We start from the raw sequence: 20,470 nt of genomic DNA, 5'->3' as shown, positions 1-20,470 counted from the left end.
AACGTAAGGCTGGAGGATCCCAGCAAACTGAAACAAAATAGTTTAAAAAGCAAGAAAAACATGTCCTCTAACAGCTAAGTCCTAGCCTGGGGCTTTCAAGAATGCCTAAACCACAAGGAACTGAAGTTTGTTTGTTTGTTTTCCTTAACATCCTTAGAGCTTTCAAAAGAAAATGGACCTTGCCAAACCGCCCCGACATGCTTCCCAGGGAACACGACAAGGCAAAAGTAATGACTAATTACAATGGACACCAGAGCAAAGTAAGAATTAATGGGAATCTGTGTTCCGCTCTGCACGAGCTTCAATGTCTATTTTCCCAGGAAAAGTCCTAAAATAGCTTATATCTTTGGTGTAATAGTGGGCCAAACACTGGAGAAAGAAAATTGTTTGGGAGCGCGTACGCTCCATGCCAGTGACTGGAAAGCAGGAGTTAGCTCACAATTTTATGCTCCTGGACAGGCATCTGTTGGCAGACGTGAGGGCAAAATGAAAGCTTTGGCTACGCCTACTGTGCAGGAACAGCAGGCTAGCATGCTATGACACAGAGAGAAAATTAATTTGGGGCAATTATTTGTGCTCTAGCCAGAGAGCCTAAGCTACAGGGCATCTACAGTTGCTGGTTTAAATGCTGTGAAGACATACCAAACAAAATCATCATCCAGACCCCTCTCTTTCCAAGCATTCAAATGCAACAGAAAACAAATTTTCAGGGCTACAAAGCCGCAGCAGCCAACTTGAGCAGGTGCATACACACTTCTGTATTCACAGGCCAGCACTCACCAATTTGGATTTTCCAAGCTCTCCCTGAAGACGGATTCCTCACTTAGAGACGCATACTGTGTCCACGTAAGACAGTGAGTTTTCATAGACATATTTCTTTTCCGCATATTAAGCCAAGATTCCTCTTCTAAGTAGATGTCAGACACTTTTAATACGCTGACCTGGCAAGTAGAAGAATTATAACTTTGAAAGAAACTGTTTTGAGGGTAGGAGCACTTCTCAATATTTTGAATATATTACTAGCCTCAGATGATAAAACTGAGGTTTAAGGAAGAGTCACCTGCGTTTAGCCCCAGTGCGAATGGTAAACTTCGACAGCAGCTACTAAAGGCCATGCAAGTGCTCAGAGATTTACAGAAATTGCTCAGTCCCCAGCCAGACTTCCAAGACTACTAAATGCTAAGTTACCTGAATCCCTTCCTATTTCCTGTCTTGCTGTTGATGGCCTATTTAAAACAATGAAGGATAACAGAACCCATTTACCAAGAGCTACATGCAAAACACGGACAAAAACTGCCAGCCAAAACACGAAGGTGCAACCAAAGCGTTCACCTCTGCACCATCCTGTTACCAACCTTTCGCCCAGCCCGAAGGTTACAAAACACTAAGGCGCTGCGGGCTTTGCAGCGATCCGTCCCCCGCTGCCAGCGGGCACAAGGCTACATAACCTGCCTTCATTCGCAACGAACCCATCACACTCTTTGCAAAACAGATTACAAAATCATAGTCAAAACACCAACTATAGCTCCCTTCTTCAGTTCCTGCGCTGAAAGAAATCTCCCTCAGGCAGGCCTTCTGCTTTTAGAGCCCACTTGTCAAACTAAATGACTTATCTAGCACGTGTGGGCTAAAGAAGGGATGAAAATCTCACCATTAGTTTATTTTACATTCTGCATGTATAGGACATGATATGTTCTCCTTGGTGGATGAGGCTTGAAAAAGAAAAACAAATATTTAGAAGCATAAACATACAGTATCTTGAGTACCAGGAAAAAAAGGTACATATTGTTTTTTAAGCATACAAGCTGTAAAATAATACAGTTATTGAACCATGCATGAACATAAATATACTTTTCTGTACATAGACTATCTTATGCAACATACTCTACTACAAAAAAAGTAACAAATTAGGGCTAATTCTCATTGCACAAACTGTAAAGAAAGGACTGCCACAAAGAGAGACACAGAAGATAAACAATAAGGGGTTGCACATCCCAATGCTTTACATTTTCTACAGCCTTTAAGGATTCGCGCCTTATCTTTTCTATAAGGATACTATGCTGTATTTAAGTTGCAACATGCTAATTATTTTTATTCTCTTTGAATTCATTTACAGAATGGTTTTGTAAGAGATTACAACCCAATGTATTCAGAAGTCATGGATCAGACATCCAAAACACATGAGATCGGCTTAGAAATAATTGCCCAGTGTATATTATCAGCCGCCTTCTTTCTGAGACTTTATATGCATTTTCTCCCCTCTGAGATCCAGGAGATTGGACTTTTATAAGAATACCATGAACCATACAAAAACCGTGAGAGCTGACAGCAACAAGACTGCTATATCGGAATGGGGGGAAACGCCTGAATTTTCACCGTGGCCCATCCCCAGCAGGCACGGGGGCCGGAGCCCAGCACCACGCCAATGGCAACGACAGCATCGTCGCGGGACGCCTCGGAGGGCAGGGGCGCTCGCGCGCTGCAGAGGCGGCGTTTGGCCGCGGCCGGTGCCGGGGCAGCCCTCCTCAGCCTCGCGGGACGAGGCAACGGGCCGGCCGGGCCCCGCAGCGAGGTCCGGCCCCCGGCGGCCAGCTGCCAAGGCCTGCTGGAAACACTGACTAGATGCATCTTTACGTCACGTTTCCCCAACACCCATGCATTGCTTTTACAATGGCATAACTCGATTAAACTTCTCTAGGTAGTTACCTTTCTTAGGATTTCAGGAATTACATTCTGACACGTTGCAATTCTCCTCCGGTAAATAATCCCTGTAGACAAATCTGATGATAAGAAGAAATCAGAAACTTACAGCAGCAAATATTACCATTTATCAATAAAAATAAAATAGTTGGAGGACTTGCAGGAGACCAAATGTGCAAGCAGAAATGCTGGCAAATTAATGGTACATCGTGATTTTTTTTAAAGTATAACCCAGTATTTCTTCTCCTTTGCCAGACAGAAGGCTGTAAACAAGACTGTTACTGGCATTTTGCACTGTGTCTCAGGAGGAGGGTATCTGCATCCATCACTACTATCCAGCCCCCTTATCCACCCAAGAACAGATGGTGTGGCACAAATATTTTACTGGCATTTACACTAGTACGTGTGAGTAGCAAAGCGCTGCACGCAGAGCCGCTCTCGGCCTCCACGTCGAAGCCCATGCCGAGCCCAGCACGCACTCCCGAGGCACCCTGCTCTCTGCGGTACTGCTGGACGTCGACTGGGGCGAGGGAAAAGCACAGGCTCCTGAGCTACTGGACTGACACACAGGCTCAAGGTTTGCTTTGTTTCCATCCACACCCCAATTTATATTCTCAAGCACCTTCTCTGGGCAAACATACTGCGTAGGAGATTTGCAAGAGAGTCCTGTCTCATTACACATTTATTTTTGTATTGAATTGGACCCAGTGACAAGGACAAAACTATCTATTAGGAAGCAAATTATAGTTATTTAGTATCTCCAAAAAGTGTCTGGCTTTTAGAATCACTTTGCATTTTAATATTTAATGACCTAGATCAAGAGCAGAAGCCTCACAATGCTCTCAAATGAGAAGCCAGCTGGCAGGCAGCCCACGTTAAAGACTTCCCAGAGATAAAAGAGTACCTTCCCAAACAGTACTGTTTGGTAGGATCTGTGAAATGAAAACTTTATGGGGTTCAGTTTTCAGAACTCTAACACACACATCACATGAATGGTAATATGAAGTATCTCCATGCAATGTAGAGCAGAAAAAGCATTTTCCAGAACAAGTGGTTTACTGCATTTGAAAAAAATTGCAATGGCAGTGTTAATGTTCTGTTCTCTTGAAACTCAAGGCAGCCTCAATAACAACTTGCTTAGAAAGAGAGCATAACCCCAGAATTAAGAGCCACCATCAAGCCTAAGCTGCAAGACAGAAGACAACTCTAAATGTATGATAAAGAGCATCCATGAGCGCTTGGGACTAACGCTTCAAGTCCAATAGCTCTTATCTCATCCCAAATGAGATTCTGACTACAATTCCAGTATTTGGAAATATGGCTATTTCCACACAAAGTTTTACAGTACTTGCTTCCCATATGGCAGCATAACTGTTTAATACATAGTCTCCACAGGCATGTTGCTTTAAGTGCCTAATTGCAAATATCTGTTAAATTGCAAACTTGGCAACTGGAAAACAAGAATCCGTGCAGTATCAGTATCCTTGTCTGACTGATGTGCTCCCACCTGAGAAGATATTTTTTCCTGTCAATATCATGAATAAGCGGCAAATGGTGAAAACCAATTTTCAGTATTTCAGGAATTCTAATTCCGAAAGCAACAGACTGAGGATCTGTGTTCACTTTCTGACTGTTAGCGTCCCACAAGGCAACTGGGCAAATACTGATTCCCGGAACTATTTCCTCATCTGTAAAGTGGGAACAGGACTATATCCCTCCTTCAGCAGGGATCATGAAACTGAAGCAGCGAAATGTCTGAGGAGTGCCTGGCGCTGATCCATAGCTCGCTATAGTTAATTCCAGAGGCCTTAAATCTGATCCTTCGAGCACTGCAGATAGAAATCGTCACAGAAATGTGAAGGACACATACAACAAAAGAAAATACTACAGAGAAACAAGGCAAATCATATCTAAGAAGCTCAGAATAAGCTGAAAATTCAAATACTTAATGCAATTAAATGCTCTGGGGAGAAGGTTTAAAGTTTTCTTGCTCCTGCTCGTACAACACCCAGCATGCTGGAAGCCCATCCATGTCTGCAGTGCCACCTTCCACTGAAACACAACTGTTTAATAATTAACCTTAAAGGTTATGAATAATCTTAATGATCTCTGCAAGGAAAGTGAGCCAGCTTACCTGTTTTCTCTTCCACTGTTTCTACAGCTGTGACGTGTTTCTCCATGGGACTAGGATACTGGGATGAAAATGCAGAGTGTAAACATTACCATTTGTCTACGTGGGCAAAAGAAAATTGCTAACAGTCACAGATAGTCAAAAGCAGTTTCATAGCTTCTCTTCACAGGTAAGAGCTGCTTTACGTTACCAATCTTCTAATTAGCTAAAAGGTAGAATTTAAAATGTTTTATTGAACGTACAATTCTAGTTTATAGCAGTAATATTAGTTTAGCTATTGGGAAAAATAAAATCAAAAAACAAACAACAGAAAACCCACAACAGTGCTACAGAAAAACTGCTTGAAGGGGAGATTTTAGCTCCTCTGCAACACACAGACACCTTCCAACAGAAGTAAAGTGACATACATAAATGCCAAACTCTCACCAACGCTATCATATTTTTCAGTTGGGAGCTAACCACAGCTTGCAGCAGTTTGGCAGTCCCGAATCCTGTCGTGCCGCACTCCGCACAGGCGAACGGCGCCCTGAGTTTCTGCAGCAAGCTGCCCGTACAGCTGCTAAGCGCATTACCGTACAACCCCTTTCCTGAGGCAAAAAGCAGGAAAGCTACTGTAGAGCGTCACCTGAACGCAGAATATTGTATGCAACATCTCACTGTCCTGCGGCCGTTTCTAGCAGAACTTGACTGCAGGCTGTCACCTGCGATCACGGCGCGCAGGTCCGTGTTGGCAAGGGAGCAGCACACTGCTCTGCTCCGCTCCGGAGGAGGCCGGCTCACGGCAAGAACGAGCAGCTTCCCACCGCCTGCCCTGCTACGGATAACCTCCCTCCTTCCGCCTAAGCTGTTCCAAGGCTGAAAGAAAGATCGCAGAACGCAGATTATAGCCCCAAGTCCCCCACTGCACATGAACTGCACAGAAATCGTGTAGGTTGCCCGTAGGAGAATAACCTGTGCTGTAAGAAATCCACATATGAGAACAGGACTGCTAAGGAGTCAGATGCCGTTTTGGGACGCACAGGATTCCCCTGGCTAGAGACGACACCGAGGGGGCTACAAGGACTGGACCGCCCATGATGAAAAGCAAGTAACAGTCACAAGAATTATGAAATATAAAATTTAAAGCACAAGACACCAAACTCGAACAATAGTCAAAAATTACTGCAACCGCTGCGTTAATGCAGGTGCCAGATTGAAGAAATACTGAATACCTGATAAAGATTAACGATAAACAAAAATATGAAGCATGAGCAAAGATGGGAAAATTGCATTTTAAGACTAAATGAGTTTAGGCAGCGCAATTATTATGTGCAATAATAGCTGCTCTAAAATTCTGATTTAAAAGAATCTTGGGTTCTGAGCTAAAAAGATCTATAATTCCAGAATAGGCTGTTCTATAATCCAGCTCTACTATTTCTTCCTGCTGCAGAATAAAAGTTGATTAGAAAAAAGTGCAAGGTTTTCAAGTCCTATTCTATGCAGAAATTGGAGGCTTCTCTACAACACGCTGCTTTGAAATGGCAGTAGTGGTATAATTACATTATCAACGTAACTTACACTCTGTAAGGCCCAATAGTGTGAAACAAAGAGCCATTTACATAAATCTTTCACTAAATAGCAGGCTCTATTACCCAAGTATTTAAACAGAAATAGACTCAATTTCCTACACAGCAGAGTAAAAGAAATAACGCTAAGAGCCTACAAGCAGATGGAATGGCTAAGAGAGTCTAACAGCCACAGAAATAGGCTTTCCAGCCAAGCACAGCCTCCCTGCACGGTTTCCAGTCCCTGAGGACGTTAAAGCTAACAGCAGCACAAAGATCTCAGCCTGGCTGTTACTTCAGGCCTGCAGTAACTCAAGGCTCAGTAAAATTCCTCCCCAGCGCTACAGGCGCAGAAGTCCCATCCCTCCTTTGAAAGGCTGCCACAGCAAATGCAGACGGCCCCGCAGTCACCTCTTCCGCTCGGCGCTGCCCGGGCAAGGTCCCTGCATCGCAATTACTTTCAGAAGTGACACGTGACACAGACTCCAGCGTCCTCCTTCCCAGCTCCTTCTTTTGTGTCAGCTCACATGACGGAGCGAGGACTTCCAGAACTCCACAAAGCCTGGAGAGACGCAAGTGCAATTGCCTTTGAAGGCTCGCGGCATGACCAGATGCGTGCACTAACTGCTGACATACGCTTTGGTAGCACCACCACACCAGCAAGAACCTGACAGAGGATAAAGTCAGTCATTGACCTAATGAAGTTATAGTTTGCTATATATATATATATATCAAATGAGCAAGAATTAGACTGACATATTTGTTAAGCATGAGCATAACCATCTCCTACAGTCAAGAGTGTCCAAGAAACCCAACCGCGGACACCAGTACCTGCTGCAGCCTTAACCCGTGGCTGCACGTGAACGTCAAGGTCTCCCTCGCACGCCGCTCAGCTGCAAGTGCAATTGCTGGCCACGCACCAAAGAACGCGCTGAGCCAGGAGACAAGACACAGTGCCGAGACAAACCGGAGACGGGCTGCCGACCCGGTCTCATCACGCGTTCCTGGGAGCTGGCAAGGTGAAGCTAACGTCCCCTCCGTCTGCTCTACCCAGCCGGCCCCGAAAGGGCACCTGCTCTTACTCTGTGGCACATCATTTGCCATGAATGAACTGCTTGAAAACAAGAGCAGCGACTGCTGAGAACAGGGCTTGAAATAGCTGCTTATTTTCTTGGTTTTACGCTGGTGGGACAAGCACACCAATAAACACAAAACTCGGAGCTTCTAGGATGGAAGCGACACGCTCAAAGCACAGGAACCAGTTGCAGCATCCCCAGCATCGCCGGGAAAGCAGGGAATGCCACCTTGTGGCCAAGCCTACGACGCGCCGCACATCCCAGCAAGGGAGCGGGGCAGAGGACAACTCGGAGCGCTCAGCGCTGCGAGCGCGGCCCCACCGTCCGCACCGACCCGCGGGCCGGCACAGGCAGTGAGGGACTCGGCATCGCGGCCACGGTTCTCGAAACACAACGCCAGCGCGCGCCAAGACACGAGCCTGGCTCAGACAGTCCCGCTAGGAGGAGGCAAACGCAACGGTCTCCGTATCTGGGAAACGGGTGAGGAGAGGAGACACCAGGACCTCTCCCCTTCGCAACCATCATCTCTCCTTCTGCTTAAGGGTGATCTTCACTCCTTGTCTCCGTAAAATACTCCTCAGACTGCAGTGTTACCTAGATCTCCCGGTATATCTGGGGAAAGCGTAATTCAGAATGCTATTCTTTCTCAAAAAAGAAATAATTACCCGGATGAAGTGTGAGCATTTCTTTTAATTAAATAGTTCCAATGAGCTCCCGTAATAAATTTCTTTCCGGAGAGATTCGTTTATTTTAAAAACATTCGCCCCTCCATCATTCTGGAAAGAGCTCTGACAAATTACTAATAGTAGAAGCCCTGAGACCGATTTTGCCTTTAAGCTATCAACGTCTTTGGAATGACTTTTCCCTGCCCTGACTGATGATGGCGAGTGTTTCACGAAGACGTCAGGGTCCGTTCTACAAATGCAGAGCCAGGGACGCGGCGTCAGCGAGCGGCAGCGCAGAACCACCAAGACTCTGATGTCCAGAAAATCACCCAGCGTTCGCAGCACCCGGGACGCCCAGGGAGCTGCAGGGGTTACGGCCTCGTGTCACCGGTCACCGAAACTGAGGCTCCCCGCTCCCCACGTGCAAAAACCCGGCAATTAAAGTTCTAACGAGCCGCTCTTGTGCCCCTCTTCCTGCAAACATGTTGCTTGTTTCCTTCAAGGAACAACCAAATGAAGTGATCCCATTAGTCATTATTCTGAATCCAGGGAATTAAGACCCTGCCTCCCTTTCTCAACTGGAATGTGTAAGATTATTTATCAAAAGAAACAGTTTCTAACCACAGTGATATTTCTTAAAAGTTATTTGAGGGAAATAACAAGCCTCTAAAAGTGGTGTCATGTTTAGCAGCAGAGAGAAATCACTGCAGGTTACACATAATGATTGGTATAAAAATGAAATATTTCAAAGCAGTGAAGGGCTGATTTTACATGCAAGATCAAATGGAGTCCACATAAATCAAAGTGACAGCTTCAAAGACTTGCAAAAAATAATATTTAAATTCATAAATATTCTGATTTTTTCCTTTTTAATTCAAACTAAATGAAACAGTGACACTGCAAAAAATCAGCTAAACCTTTCCTAATTCCTCCACTTGATTATTGGGTTGGAAGGATGGTGGTTGTGAATAAATGTAAATTAAAAAAAAAAAAGTCTAGCAGATCTACTGTGCAAATTACTTTCCATGATAAAAATCAATAAATACTTAATGCTTTCACATACAGATACATTTATTTTAAATACAAATCAATTTGTCATACTTGAACTAAATGTCTGACTTGCAGTTCATGGGCTGGCTTTGAAATGCCACCTGCACCAACCTGGAGGCCACCACAGCGGAAATAACTGCCTAATACGGTACTTCGGAGCTCCCGCGCGTGGGCCAAGACCCGATCCGGCTCCGCACTGTACAAAGGCACAACAAATCCAGCCTTTCCGCAATCTAAGGAACGCGGCATTTCCGCCCGGGTGACACGAAGCCACGCGCAGCGAAAGGGCGACAGCCCAGCACTGCGCAAGAGACGTTAATGCTGCGGCTTCCGGTGGGACTTTTCTCACCTATTTTGTAGGCGTCTGCAGCGGACTCAAGGGAAAGAAAAAGGCCCTTCCGGCCACCAGTCACCCGGCCTGCTTAATGCATCCACCAGGATGAATCCTGCCCTACCGGCGTCTGTATTAATTACGGAGGGAGCCAGGTAGACAGATGTCTACGCAAGGTCAGGTGACTCCAATCCTGGGATCGGCTCTAACCATTTTCGACCGATAAAGCAAACTGCACCCACTACTGTTGCTATATTCCACCGCTTTTGTGGGCATCATGTCCCCCAAACTAGACTGCATAAGTAAATGATAAATTTAATAAATACTGTAGTAGTAACTATAGTCCATACTCATGGGACTGTTTTCTTCATGGGAGTCCTGCAATGCTTCTTGGCTTTGACCCAGCTCTAGGATTTGGATCATGTTTCTTTGGAAACACATGGCAAAGTTGGAATATTTTCTAGCACGCTTTTGAACTGACATAATAATAACAACATATCCATCAGCACCTGCTGTAGAAAGCCGTCCACCTGATTACCGGCAGTTTCCTACTGATTCCACTTAATGAATGCGGAGGGCTTATTTCTGCAAGCGCAGCGCATTTTTACGGAAGCAGGATGAAATTCTGCAGCACAGCACAGTAATTTTTTAAACCTAACATAAGAGATGATGCATAAGAGAGATGGGGAGGAAAAAAGCATACCGATTCTTGGTATAGACGGAAAGTAGATCCTATGATCAGATGTGAGAGCTCATAAGCAGAAGTCAGTACACGAAATGCTGGAGTACGCGCAATCCATGGCACTTCGGTGAACCGGTAGGTGACTTGGCACAAACACGCCCTTGAAGAACCCCAAACGTTCTGGTTTTGGTCTCCTCTGAAAGCAAGTTTAGTTACACCTTCCCACCCTATTTTGCAACATAACAACATTCAATGGTTCAACTTGCAAAATTATGACAGAAAGAACAAGAGCAGGAACACTGAGGTCAATTTTAACTATGGGATTCATGAATAATGATGCCAACTGTTTCTTCAATCATATCAAATTCCTGGTTAGAAGCAAGCAACGCACTTCGCTGGCACATAGAAAAGAGGATTATTTTAACCTTTCTGCTCTGCGCTTCTGGCTGTCATGATTCGGTCACTACTCACCTCCCGCTGCCCTTCTCGAGCCACACGGAAGTACACTACAGAACACAACTGCTATTTGTGCTTCTCCTCTGGTTCAAATCTTTCACAATAAAAGGCACCAACTCTGCTTCTCCTCTGACCTCTAATGGCCAAATGCTCCAGAAAATCAACAAAAGATGGCGCCTGCCTTCTCTTTTCCAATTTGTTCAGAGGTTTCAAATTAATATTTCAAAGCACATCCATTAGTTAGCCGTAGTGCAGCAGACTAAAGTATAGGGTTAGTAAACACGACTGCTCAAGGCTGCCGAAGATATGGATCACAATTTCTGCAACAGGGCAATACCAGAAATGGCTTTTTTTTTTTTTTTTTTTTTTTTTTAAGTCAGTAAATGCATTTTTGCAGAGTCCTCTTCTGGGCCAAGAAAACAGCTGCAGAAAATTAACAGAAACAGAGGAGAAATAGAAACACTGCAGACTAAGCACTTTTGTCTGTATTTGCGGCTCAAAGTTCTGGCACTTCAGCTTGTGAGAAAGAGATTTTTTTCCCCTTGAAAAACAATTTAACACGCGAGGCATTTCCCGTTCTCAGCGCGGGACACAACATCACCACCGCGATTAAATTCCATTTAGCACTGAGCCATCGCGCATCAGAAAAACGCACGTGGTTCCTAAGAACAAAAACAAGCGGCCACACGTTTTAGGGACTCGTTTGTCACATCGGTCACTTCTCGTGAAAGGGACTTCCAGGATGGGAAGCTGATCCCGCAGAGCGCAGCTCCAAAAGTCCCGTGACTTCAGCGAGCCCAACGTCGCCTTCACAAACCAGAGAAACTTATGTTATTTCTCGGCCGAAGAGCAACGTGTTGGCTTCCGCTCCGACCCCAACCCAAAGCCTGATCCGATCCTTGAGGATCTGATGGTTTTTCATAAGGGTTTCCGGAGAGAGGGGCATCCTCTGCCTCCCGCGCTCCCGACCGCAGCGGCACGAGCGAGGCCACCGCTCCGGCGTGCCGTGGGTCCCCGCGCCACCGCGGGCCAGCGGAAACGCTGCCGGGGCGCCCAGCCGGCAGGGGAGCGAGGGAGCGAGCGGGGGCTCCCGCAAGGAAGGGCCCGGGGGCCGCACGGGTGCGGGAAACCCAACGGAATTGGGGACAGGATGCGGCTATCGACGTCCACCTGCGTCAAGTTGTGCTTCCCACCCCTCGAGGCGAGCAGCCGGCTGCACACGCGCTTCAGCTTTCCCTCGGAGCGGCTCTGCGGAAGCGAGGCCTCTGCCAGGCGGCCCTGGAGCGCTGACAGCCCGGGATGGGGCAGCGCCGCGCCGGAGAGGAGACCCCTTCCCGCTTCCCAGGTGTGTTGCGCCGAGGACGGATTCCCGCCTCGCCCCGGGACGGGGAGGGAAGGGGCCGCCCGGGGGCGCAGCGGGAGCCCGGCCCGCAGCAGACGAGCGCTCCCGGCAGGCGGCGCCTCCTCGCGCCTCCTCGCGCCGCGCCGCTGCGCCCGGGGCCGGGGCCGGCTGCGGCCTCCCGCCCCCTGCAGACGGGACCCCCCGGCCACGGCCGGGGCGGCCGCTCCCCCTCCCGGACCCGGACCCGGACCCGGTGCCGGTGTCGGTGCCGGACCCGCCCCGCGCCCCGGCGGGGGAGCGGCCGCGGCTCGTTACCTTGCGGAGGTAGCTGGCCACCACCTGCTCGAAGGGGTAGCGGTACACGCGGTGCACCTCCACCGTCACCCCCATGCCGGGACGGGACCGGGACCCACCCGACCCGACCCGACCCGACCCGACCCGGCCGCGCCCAGCGGCCCCGGCGGCAGCCCGCCACCGCCGCCCCTTCCTGCCCGCGCCCCGCGGCGCCGGCACCGCCCCCGGCTACGGCACCGCCCCTTGGTACCGCCCCCGGCACCGCCCCTTTCCCCGCCCCTCGGCTCCGCCCCCTCCCAGGTACCGCCCCTCTGGCCCCGCCCCGCCCATTTCCCCGCCCCCTCCCAGGTACCGCCCCCTCTGGCCCCGCCCCGCCCCCGGCGCTTTTCCAATTCCTCCGCAAACCGGGGTCGCGTTATGGGCCGAGCCGGGTCAGCGCGTTACCGCAACGGGCCCAAACCCCCCGCGAGCGTAACCGCGCCGATCCGCAGAGCGGCGTCCAACGTGTCGCCGGCAGCCGGGCCCATCCCGCGCTCCTGGTCCTCGTTCCCTGCGGAGGCTGCACCCGAGGGGCAGGAGCTTGCGCGGCCCTGCAGCCGGCTCGCGGGAAGGGCCGCAGGGAACGGGAACAGGAATGGGAACGGCCAACGCTGCCCCGGGGAGTCACGGTGGCACAGGAGCAAAGGAGTTAGTGACGAACAATAAACAGTGACTTTATAATGTATTTGCGTCTAGTTTTATTGTAAACATTAAACTTTCAGGCAACAATCTTGCCCGGTTGCTTTTTGTTTCTCTTAAGCTGGCAAACTTTTAAACAAGCACAACAAACGGAGACGAAGACGGGTCGCGCCGGGGGAAGAGCTCTGCCTGACAGCGACTTCTGATCTGTGAGGTCTCGTCCGCCCTCACTCCAAACCCGAAGGGCCGCGTTTATTCACAGTGCAGTATCCTGATGCGATAGATTAAGGAAATCAAATATCTGCAATAGCTCTATGCACTTTTTTGAAAAATAAATCTTCAGCGCCCACTGAAGGATTTCAGAAGGAAACATATGGAAGTCTAAGAGCTAAAATGGCATTATTTCTAATCATTTAAGTGTTTCTGAGAAATCTTATAACCTACAATAGCAAAGTGGAAACTTGGCCATAAATTACCCTGCCTAGGCTTGCAACCTCAGCATGAGGAACATGTAAGCAGTCTCTTAACTCATCAGAGTCTCAGAGGTAATATGCAAATTAAGGCTGCATTAGCATCATCCATGAATATAAAATGTAATAAGTTAAGGCTTTGGGAAAACATACAATTTCCCCTGCTCGCCTCCACCTTTGGAAGCCCCTGTGCTCGGTACCACCGGTGGCAGCTTGCTAAGTATTCAGCATCATTGCTTTATCAAGCTAATCAGAGTTTACATTTTGCAAATTACAACATGGGATTAATATTGAGCAACAGAAGTCCTGCTCCCCGCCAGCCTGAGCCTGAAAAGTGCTGAGCATTGCAGAGGGCAATAATAAGGCTAAAAACTTTTATTAACTTCTATTTATTATAATTAACTGTTGTAAAATTTTCTTTTCATAGCTCCTGATTTTGGAAAAGTCTTCAGTTTCCTTACCCAAATCAGACCCCCAAAGAGCCATTGTGTCTGTTACAGCAGATGCAAAAATGGGCAAAATCTTCAGGAAATGCCACTATAGGGCAAGTATAGAGTTAATTACAGAACCTGGTGTAATTTTAAGGTGTTCAGCAAGTTAAGACCCAGCGGAGGCATTTGCTCTGGTTCTCCGCTGTTGCCGTACAAACACCCTTCACACCCTGGCGCGTCGCTGACCTGCCCAGACTGCACCCACCTCTGCTGCCCGTTGCTGTTCGCTGCGGGAGCCCCTGGCACCTCAGGACCTCGCGCACCGAGCGTCTTGCCGAGGCGCAGTCCCAGCCCCAGGAAATCTAGACCGAGTCCCAGCGACATTTACGCAAGTGCTCGGCTTTTGCATGCAGGCAGTTCCCTTTAGCTTCAGGGGAAGTGTCCCCTGCGCAGGGCTGAACACGGCATGTGCTTGCAAAGTGGGGTCGGCGCTAGCTAGGAAATCAAAGTGATGTAGGCAGCAAACCAAAGGGACAGTTAGCAGCAGAGGTGCGGTGCTCACGTCTGCGCTGAGACGAGAGCGTGCCCTGCCCGTCTTCTGAAAGCTTGCCGCTATAACTAGGCTGCCTGAAGACTAAATAATTCAGTTTTCAGCAAAATATTGATGCGGTACTTGTAGCTTGCCGAAGGGCGGGTGGTTCTGATTACGCAGCACAGATCCGGCAGGGCTGCAGGCCGCTTTCGTTGCAAGCAGGACACCGGAGAGCCCTGTAGGACTCTTTAAATCTGTTCGCCAGCATTGAAAACTTGCTTCCATGGCACAGCGAGCAAGGAGCAGAGCCTGATCCTTTACACTGGGAACAGCTGCGTTCAGCATCTCCTTTCTGAAACAGATCACGCAAAAATCAGTTATTCGATGTCAGACATCAAAGTCAGTAAAGCACCTGGAGGAGGGAAATTCTGTCCTCTGGTCTTTAAGGTAATTGTCGCTCCTGACATACTCCTCTGCCAACAACACCCTGCGCTCTACAGCAAAATCTTCCAGGAAAAGGCTCCCACGTGCCTGGGCACGGCTTGTGGATGCCTCTACAAAATGACACGAGTTAACGTGGCTGGGATTGTAACACCAACCGCTAAGATTCAGCCTTTCTTCTCCTGCCAGGGTCTGTGCAGCTGCACTCGCGTTCCCGTCCTGTCCGCTCAGCTCTGCAGCTCCGTGCCTGAGCCGTGCCTGACGCCTCCTCTGCCGCACCGACCCCGGCTCGCGCACGCGCACGCGCACGCGCGGCTCCTTTCCAGCCACCCCTTGTGCCTGCGGCTCCCTCCCCGGGTGCCGGGCGTCCTCTGCCAAATCCCGTCTTGAAATTCACGGCTTCCATAGAGCCCGGAAATGATTAGATGTCCTGCATCAGGAAAATGCATCACTGCCTAGGTTCATTCTTTTGATGTCAGATTCAGTGGTTTGCATCATTCCTGTACGGTGGCTCTGCTTTGCGTAGCATTATAGAACTAGGTCGAAATTATGTTACGTAGAGTTGGTGCCAGATATGCTTCATATTGATACTTATTAATTTGATAGTCCCAATTAACTGATTTACCTCAGAGGAATAACAATCCTGTGGTTTGGTTGTCCTTAAATTAATGTTTATAGTACTGGTCTATATAAAGTCCAAAATTATTCTTAAAAAAAATCTTGATCTTGGGACCTTCAGATTTTACATTTTATTCCCAAACAGATATACTTTGTTGAACTCTTATAAGGTTAACGAATTACTCTAAAACGATGCCGTACAGGAGCTGTTGTCCTTCTCCAAAGTGTGCTCTTCCAGTGGGGGCAATTGGATGAAGGCAATGAATTACCTTATGGAAATCCTTCTCTACATATATTCTCCCAGCAGCTAGCAGTGATTTTTGATGGCTCAGATAGGTGCCTGCCAGTACATGGGATGAATCTGGGTTTTTATGATGAAATCCTGCTTCTGAAAATCAAGTTTATATCAAAACTTACACAAAACAAAGGCCAAAATCTCTATTCAGTTTTCCAGGGTTGTTTTCAGTTTTCATGGTGTCTTTACACAAGTGAACCATAAGCAAGATTTGCGTTTGCAGAACATCTAAGATAACATTAAGCACAGGAAGGCACTTTCAGTTTTGCAAAACAGCAATGCTCCATAGTTGCCTTATACAGCAAAATTTTGTTCTGTGGGATCAAGTTATGGTCAGACTAATTGGGATTCTGACCAAGAAAGACTAATCCGTGAGAAAACAAATGGAAGACTTAATCTTATTTCAGATTATACTAAAGTTTAAGCCTCGGGCAGTCTCAACCACACAGCAGCTGTGTTTAGCCCGGTCAGGCTGGAGCGACTCTCAGGCCTGCTCTCCTGCTCCACCGGGAGACAGGGCTGAAGGAAAGACCTAAGCCGAAATACATAAACAGTGTAAAAACCTCTACAGGGGAAAAGCCTGTAAGGGGAAAAAAGAACTGGGGGACAGGAGCATGCAGAAACGGAACAGTCGTCCCCGGTGTGCAGACAGCACACTGCGAGGTTGATTAATTACCTCCCAAGCTGGAAGAGGAGCAAAACTGATGCTTTATTCCAACTTTAGTGGAAGTGTCAGATACAGACATAGATGGGGCTTGGTGGGAAAGCTCAGCAATCTGACCAGGCCTGTAAGACCCAAAAGCCTTGGGGAGAAAACGCTGGGTTCCATTTTCTCTTACCTGCACGTACTGGCTGCAGGAAACCTTTTTTTCCACATCTTTTCTGTGTCCATCACTAAATCTTTCTTTCCTTTCCCGGTATTTGAAGGCCCAATCATTTATTCCCTCAGTCTGGATGATTCTTCTCACGAGCTCTTTCTGGTCCATTGGTGCCCGGATGATTTTCAGGTTATTAGTGTAGATGATGATCTTGCCAAAATCTAGAATTGGGGAAGTCTGTAGAAGGGTCTTATGAGTATCTCGCCCGCATAAAAACACTCTGCAAACTCTGCCGATCCCTGGACTTCCCGAGGAATACGCGCTCCGCTTGGTCACCTGCTGGGCTGGCTCTGCAGCAAGCCAACGGGCCACAGGAGGTCAGAGCCCGAGCAGGGTGCTCGTGGGAAGGTGGCCGTATGGGCCATGAAGTCAGACGTAGACTTTGGATCAAATCTTATAAGTCTTGCTTGAATATCATGTTCAGGATGGGGAAAACTTTCTGGGATGTAAATTCTCACTTCAGCCCCATATTCAAGAAAAAAAAATCCTCAATTCTAAGAACAGGGGAGCAATTTCTGCACCGCAAATTGACCTACATTTCTTTGAAGGTTGAGTAGTTTGTGTAACAATTTTTTTTCCATGGTTTTGCCCAGAAATAGGAACTCCAAATAATGGTGACATATTCTGTAGCATTTGAGGGTTTTTTTCAGATTTAAAAGAGTGTGAGAAAACAGTTTGGGTTATTCATCCACATGAAGAGGAATATTCAGAGGTTCATGCGGGAATAACTCAGGTCCTCATCAGCATGCTCTCTCATAAGAAATGAAAGTTCTAGTATCGAGGTCTGTTCACGAACTACCTTGCACACTAGCTCCACTGTTCGCTTATACAGCCCTTGCCCTGTCCGCCTCACTCATCGTCACACTTTCTTATCAAAAGGTGGGTGAAAGAAAGGAGGATAAGCATGATCTCATCATTAAAAAGCAAGGCTGGCCAAGAAGCATCCTTGGACCTCCAGGCCCACTGAGCACCCACAGCTTCAGCTGATGTTGTAATTCATGCTACTGTATGAGCTGGCATCCATGTAGCTGTTGTGCAGACGAGACCTTTCCATTACTTTCAGAAAATTTTTTCCTTATCCACAAGCAGGAAAACCTCTTTTCCTTGCAATTTAATGCTTGCAAAGTGGTCAGATTAAAAAAAAAAAAAAAAAACACACATTATTAAATCAAAATTCTATTCCTAACAGTGAGGAGCCAGTCTGAAACAGCCAAGGAGACACCCGAATTTGCATTATTTTCTAATGTTTTTAAAACTAATCTTGGTCTGGTCAATCACCTTTTTGAAAGCAGCATTTTGCTTACCTGTCCTTTTTCCCCTTATCTCTGAACCAAGTATCATGTGGCAGCTCCCATAGCCTATTGCTTTACACACTGTTCATATTTCGCTCTGTGCAAGTATCTGTGTCAAAAAGCAATGCAATAGGAGAGGCTCTATTCTAAGAAAATACCATGCCAGGCTTGCATCAGCCGATGTAAATCAGCTGATGGCTCCCCTGGCGTTTTGGCATCCGCTTCTCTGCATGGGCAGAAGCAGGGGGGAAGAAAGCAGGTGAGCAGAAATCCTCCCCATTTCCAGAAGGCTTTTTTAAAAGCCTCATGTTTGTTGTGCAGACATGGTGCTTCCAAATGCCAAGAGGATGTTGATACAAAACAGAACTGGTATTGGATAGGGTGATTACTCAAAGTGGTTATGGTTAGGGAAACAAGGGAATAGAGATGAGCATTTCCCAAGAACACAGAACAAGTTAATGGTGTAGACAAGAGCGCCTGAGTGTTCTGTCTTTTGGCAAATATTCATTGTGGTTTGGTATTTTCAATTAAACTAGATGTCTATTGCATCAACTAAATACACTTCAGCTATCAGCAATTTGGGATTCCTACATGTAACTCTGATTAGCACCAAGAACTAATAGACTTTTAAGGTGGAAGTAAAGTATTCAACAAAAGGCATAAAAAGTATTTTATACTTTTTAAAGAGCTTCTTCAGTCTCTTTAGCTGCGGGAGTGCCAAAGTAACGGTCCAAGAGGCATTCCTCATTTATTCAAAGACGAGAACAGGTAACACTACAACTTTTTACTGCAGCTGTTGATGCACTTGAGTAAACTCAAATTTCTCTCTAGGGATATATTCAATTCTTGGTCCTTCTGCTAGCAACGGGGGCAAAGAAACCAGTCACTGTAGGACTGGGATGATGTGTGTTATTGTTGGACAACGGACGGCCTCGTTCCTTGATAATACTGCTCATTGCTACTAATCTGAACCGGCTTTGAATGAGCCGTCTACCAGAGAAAGGCTTTATCTATAGATCAATTCACCAAGCTAGCTAGCTTACACGGTCTTCCTTTTTATCTTTTTTCCTGAGCAGACTCACCTTGAATTTTACAAATCTGCTGATTGCGTCAATATAACACACACCATTTAGAGCCTGTGTACTTATAAGTGTAATGTGGCTATGTTATTAACAGTGCTCATATGTCATCATTATTATATGAGTTATTGTTTAGTTGGTACATGTAGACTGGAGAAAATCAAATAGCTGTATGATACATATCTAATTTGGCAAGATAAGAATCTGAACGTAATCCCTGTATATTAATCAGCTGAACATATATTACGCATATATGCGCTTTTTGTTGTAGCTAAAGAGGCACTAATAAAGCAGTGGCGTTAATTATTTGCCCAGTGAAACTAAGCTGGGAATTTCAAAGCACTGAAGGGTACCTCCGGCTTTCTGCAGGATGTAGATGTCTCACTCTGAGGGTCACTGGTATGCTGCCAGGCACACTGGCCTTTTCGCCAGCTCAAGTCATGCAACTTTAACATCAAAGCTAGGTAATCTCCACCTTACATTCGACCATTAGAAATCGTAATACAGCTATATGAATAAATATTGATATACATGGAATTGCTATATATTATTCTGTAAAATGCAGACTTGCAGAGCTGACCCAGCAAGGAGAGAAAGTGAAGCACAGATAACAGATGCTGCTCATTCGCTGACCGCCCTTTTGCAAAACACGCAGCTCCTGCAATTTGCAGAGTAAGCAGAATGCAGAATTTGTGGCATAAAGGCTGAAGATTTACAGACACATTTTTAAAAGACTGGATTGGCAGAACTGAGTTACATCTGAACAAAGTCCCAGTCTGAGATTCCAGCTCCCATATTATGGTAAATATGGTCTAGTTTGAAGCTGGTTTGCAAAGAGTTTGAAGAACTTAGGCTGGACGTTACTTACCCTGCAATGACTTTCGCTTGATTGGTAGTCAGTGAAGAGAGGAGAGTTACTCGTGAGATTGTATTTCTTATCCTCTTTGAATATACTGATCCTCTGGGCAGTCAGCTTGGCTGGTGAATAAAACCTGTGTTCTGGTGTTTCCCCAGCCCCGCAGAAGTGGTCCTGCGGCTCAAAGCTGTGGCAGATGAGCCGCCGAGAGCGTTCTTTCGCGGGGGGCTCAAGTTCCTGGCCATCTTCATAGACTTGCTTTAGCACTCGACCACTGTAGGCTGAGGATATTTTGAACCTCACTTTGCGGGGTCTTCCCTCAAGCCTTTGATTGGGTTTCTTCTGATGCTCATCCATTTCTATGATTTTAAGTTGCAGCTCCTGGAAATCAGCTCAGCAAGGAGAGCTGTGGGTCCAAAAGAAAACTCTCCCCAGCTTCCCCCAGCTATGCAATGTATAATTCAAGGTTTCTAGTAGTTCCTCTCATCTTACAGCTAAGCTGACACCACTGTATTAAATATTGATAGATATTCACAAAGAGAAAATACTTATGGTGGTGAAATATAAGGCAAGTTGCACTGAACTTTACTGAATGGTGGAGAGGTTGGCTTACAAGATGAGAAAAGGAG

The 20,470-nt window shown here is 46.9% G+C and overlaps 2 protein-coding genes across 2 annotated transcripts in view; both read right to left on the bottom strand.

Annotated features, from left to right (window-relative positions):
• PRELID2 (PRELI domain containing 2) overlaps positions 1-12,399 on the bottom strand; it is a 28,316-nt gene extending 15,917 nt beyond the window's left edge. The window contains exons 1-4 of the mRNA XM_067304845.1: positions 12,293-12,399; positions 4,835-4,892; positions 2,707-2,780; positions 781-941 (exon numbers count right to left, since the gene is read on the bottom strand). Of these exons, the coding sequence (XP_067160946.1) occupies positions 781-941; positions 2,707-2,780; positions 4,835-4,892; positions 12,293-12,367 (368 nt within the window). The 5' untranslated portion in view covers positions 12,368-12,399. The remainder of the gene's footprint in view (positions 1-780; positions 942-2,706; positions 2,781-4,834; positions 4,893-12,292) is intronic.
• A 788-nt stretch (positions 12,400-13,187) lies between these two features.
• GRXCR2 (glutaredoxin and cysteine rich domain containing 2) lies at positions 13,188-20,198 on the bottom strand. The gene is made up of 4 exons (XM_013945918.2): positions 19,854-20,198; positions 16,576-16,791; positions 14,524-14,734; positions 13,188-13,220 (listed from the first exon to the last, which is right to left on the bottom strand). The coding sequence occupies exons 1-3, from the start codon at positions 20,196-20,198 to the stop codon at positions 14,555-14,557; spliced, it is 741 nt and encodes a 246-aa protein (XP_013801372.2). The 3' UTR covers positions 13,188-13,220; positions 14,524-14,554.
• Between the last annotated feature and the right edge of the window lie 272 nt (positions 20,199-20,470).

The sequence above is a fragment of the Apteryx mantelli genome, chromosome 14 (genome assembly GCF_036417845.1).
Source record: "Apteryx mantelli isolate bAptMan1 chromosome 14, bAptMan1.hap1, whole genome shotgun sequence".
NCBI classification, from domain to species: domain Eukaryota; kingdom Metazoa; phylum Chordata; class Aves; order Apterygiformes; family Apterygidae; genus Apteryx; species Apteryx mantelli.
This window is presented reverse-complemented; position numbering and strand designations above follow the sequence as displayed.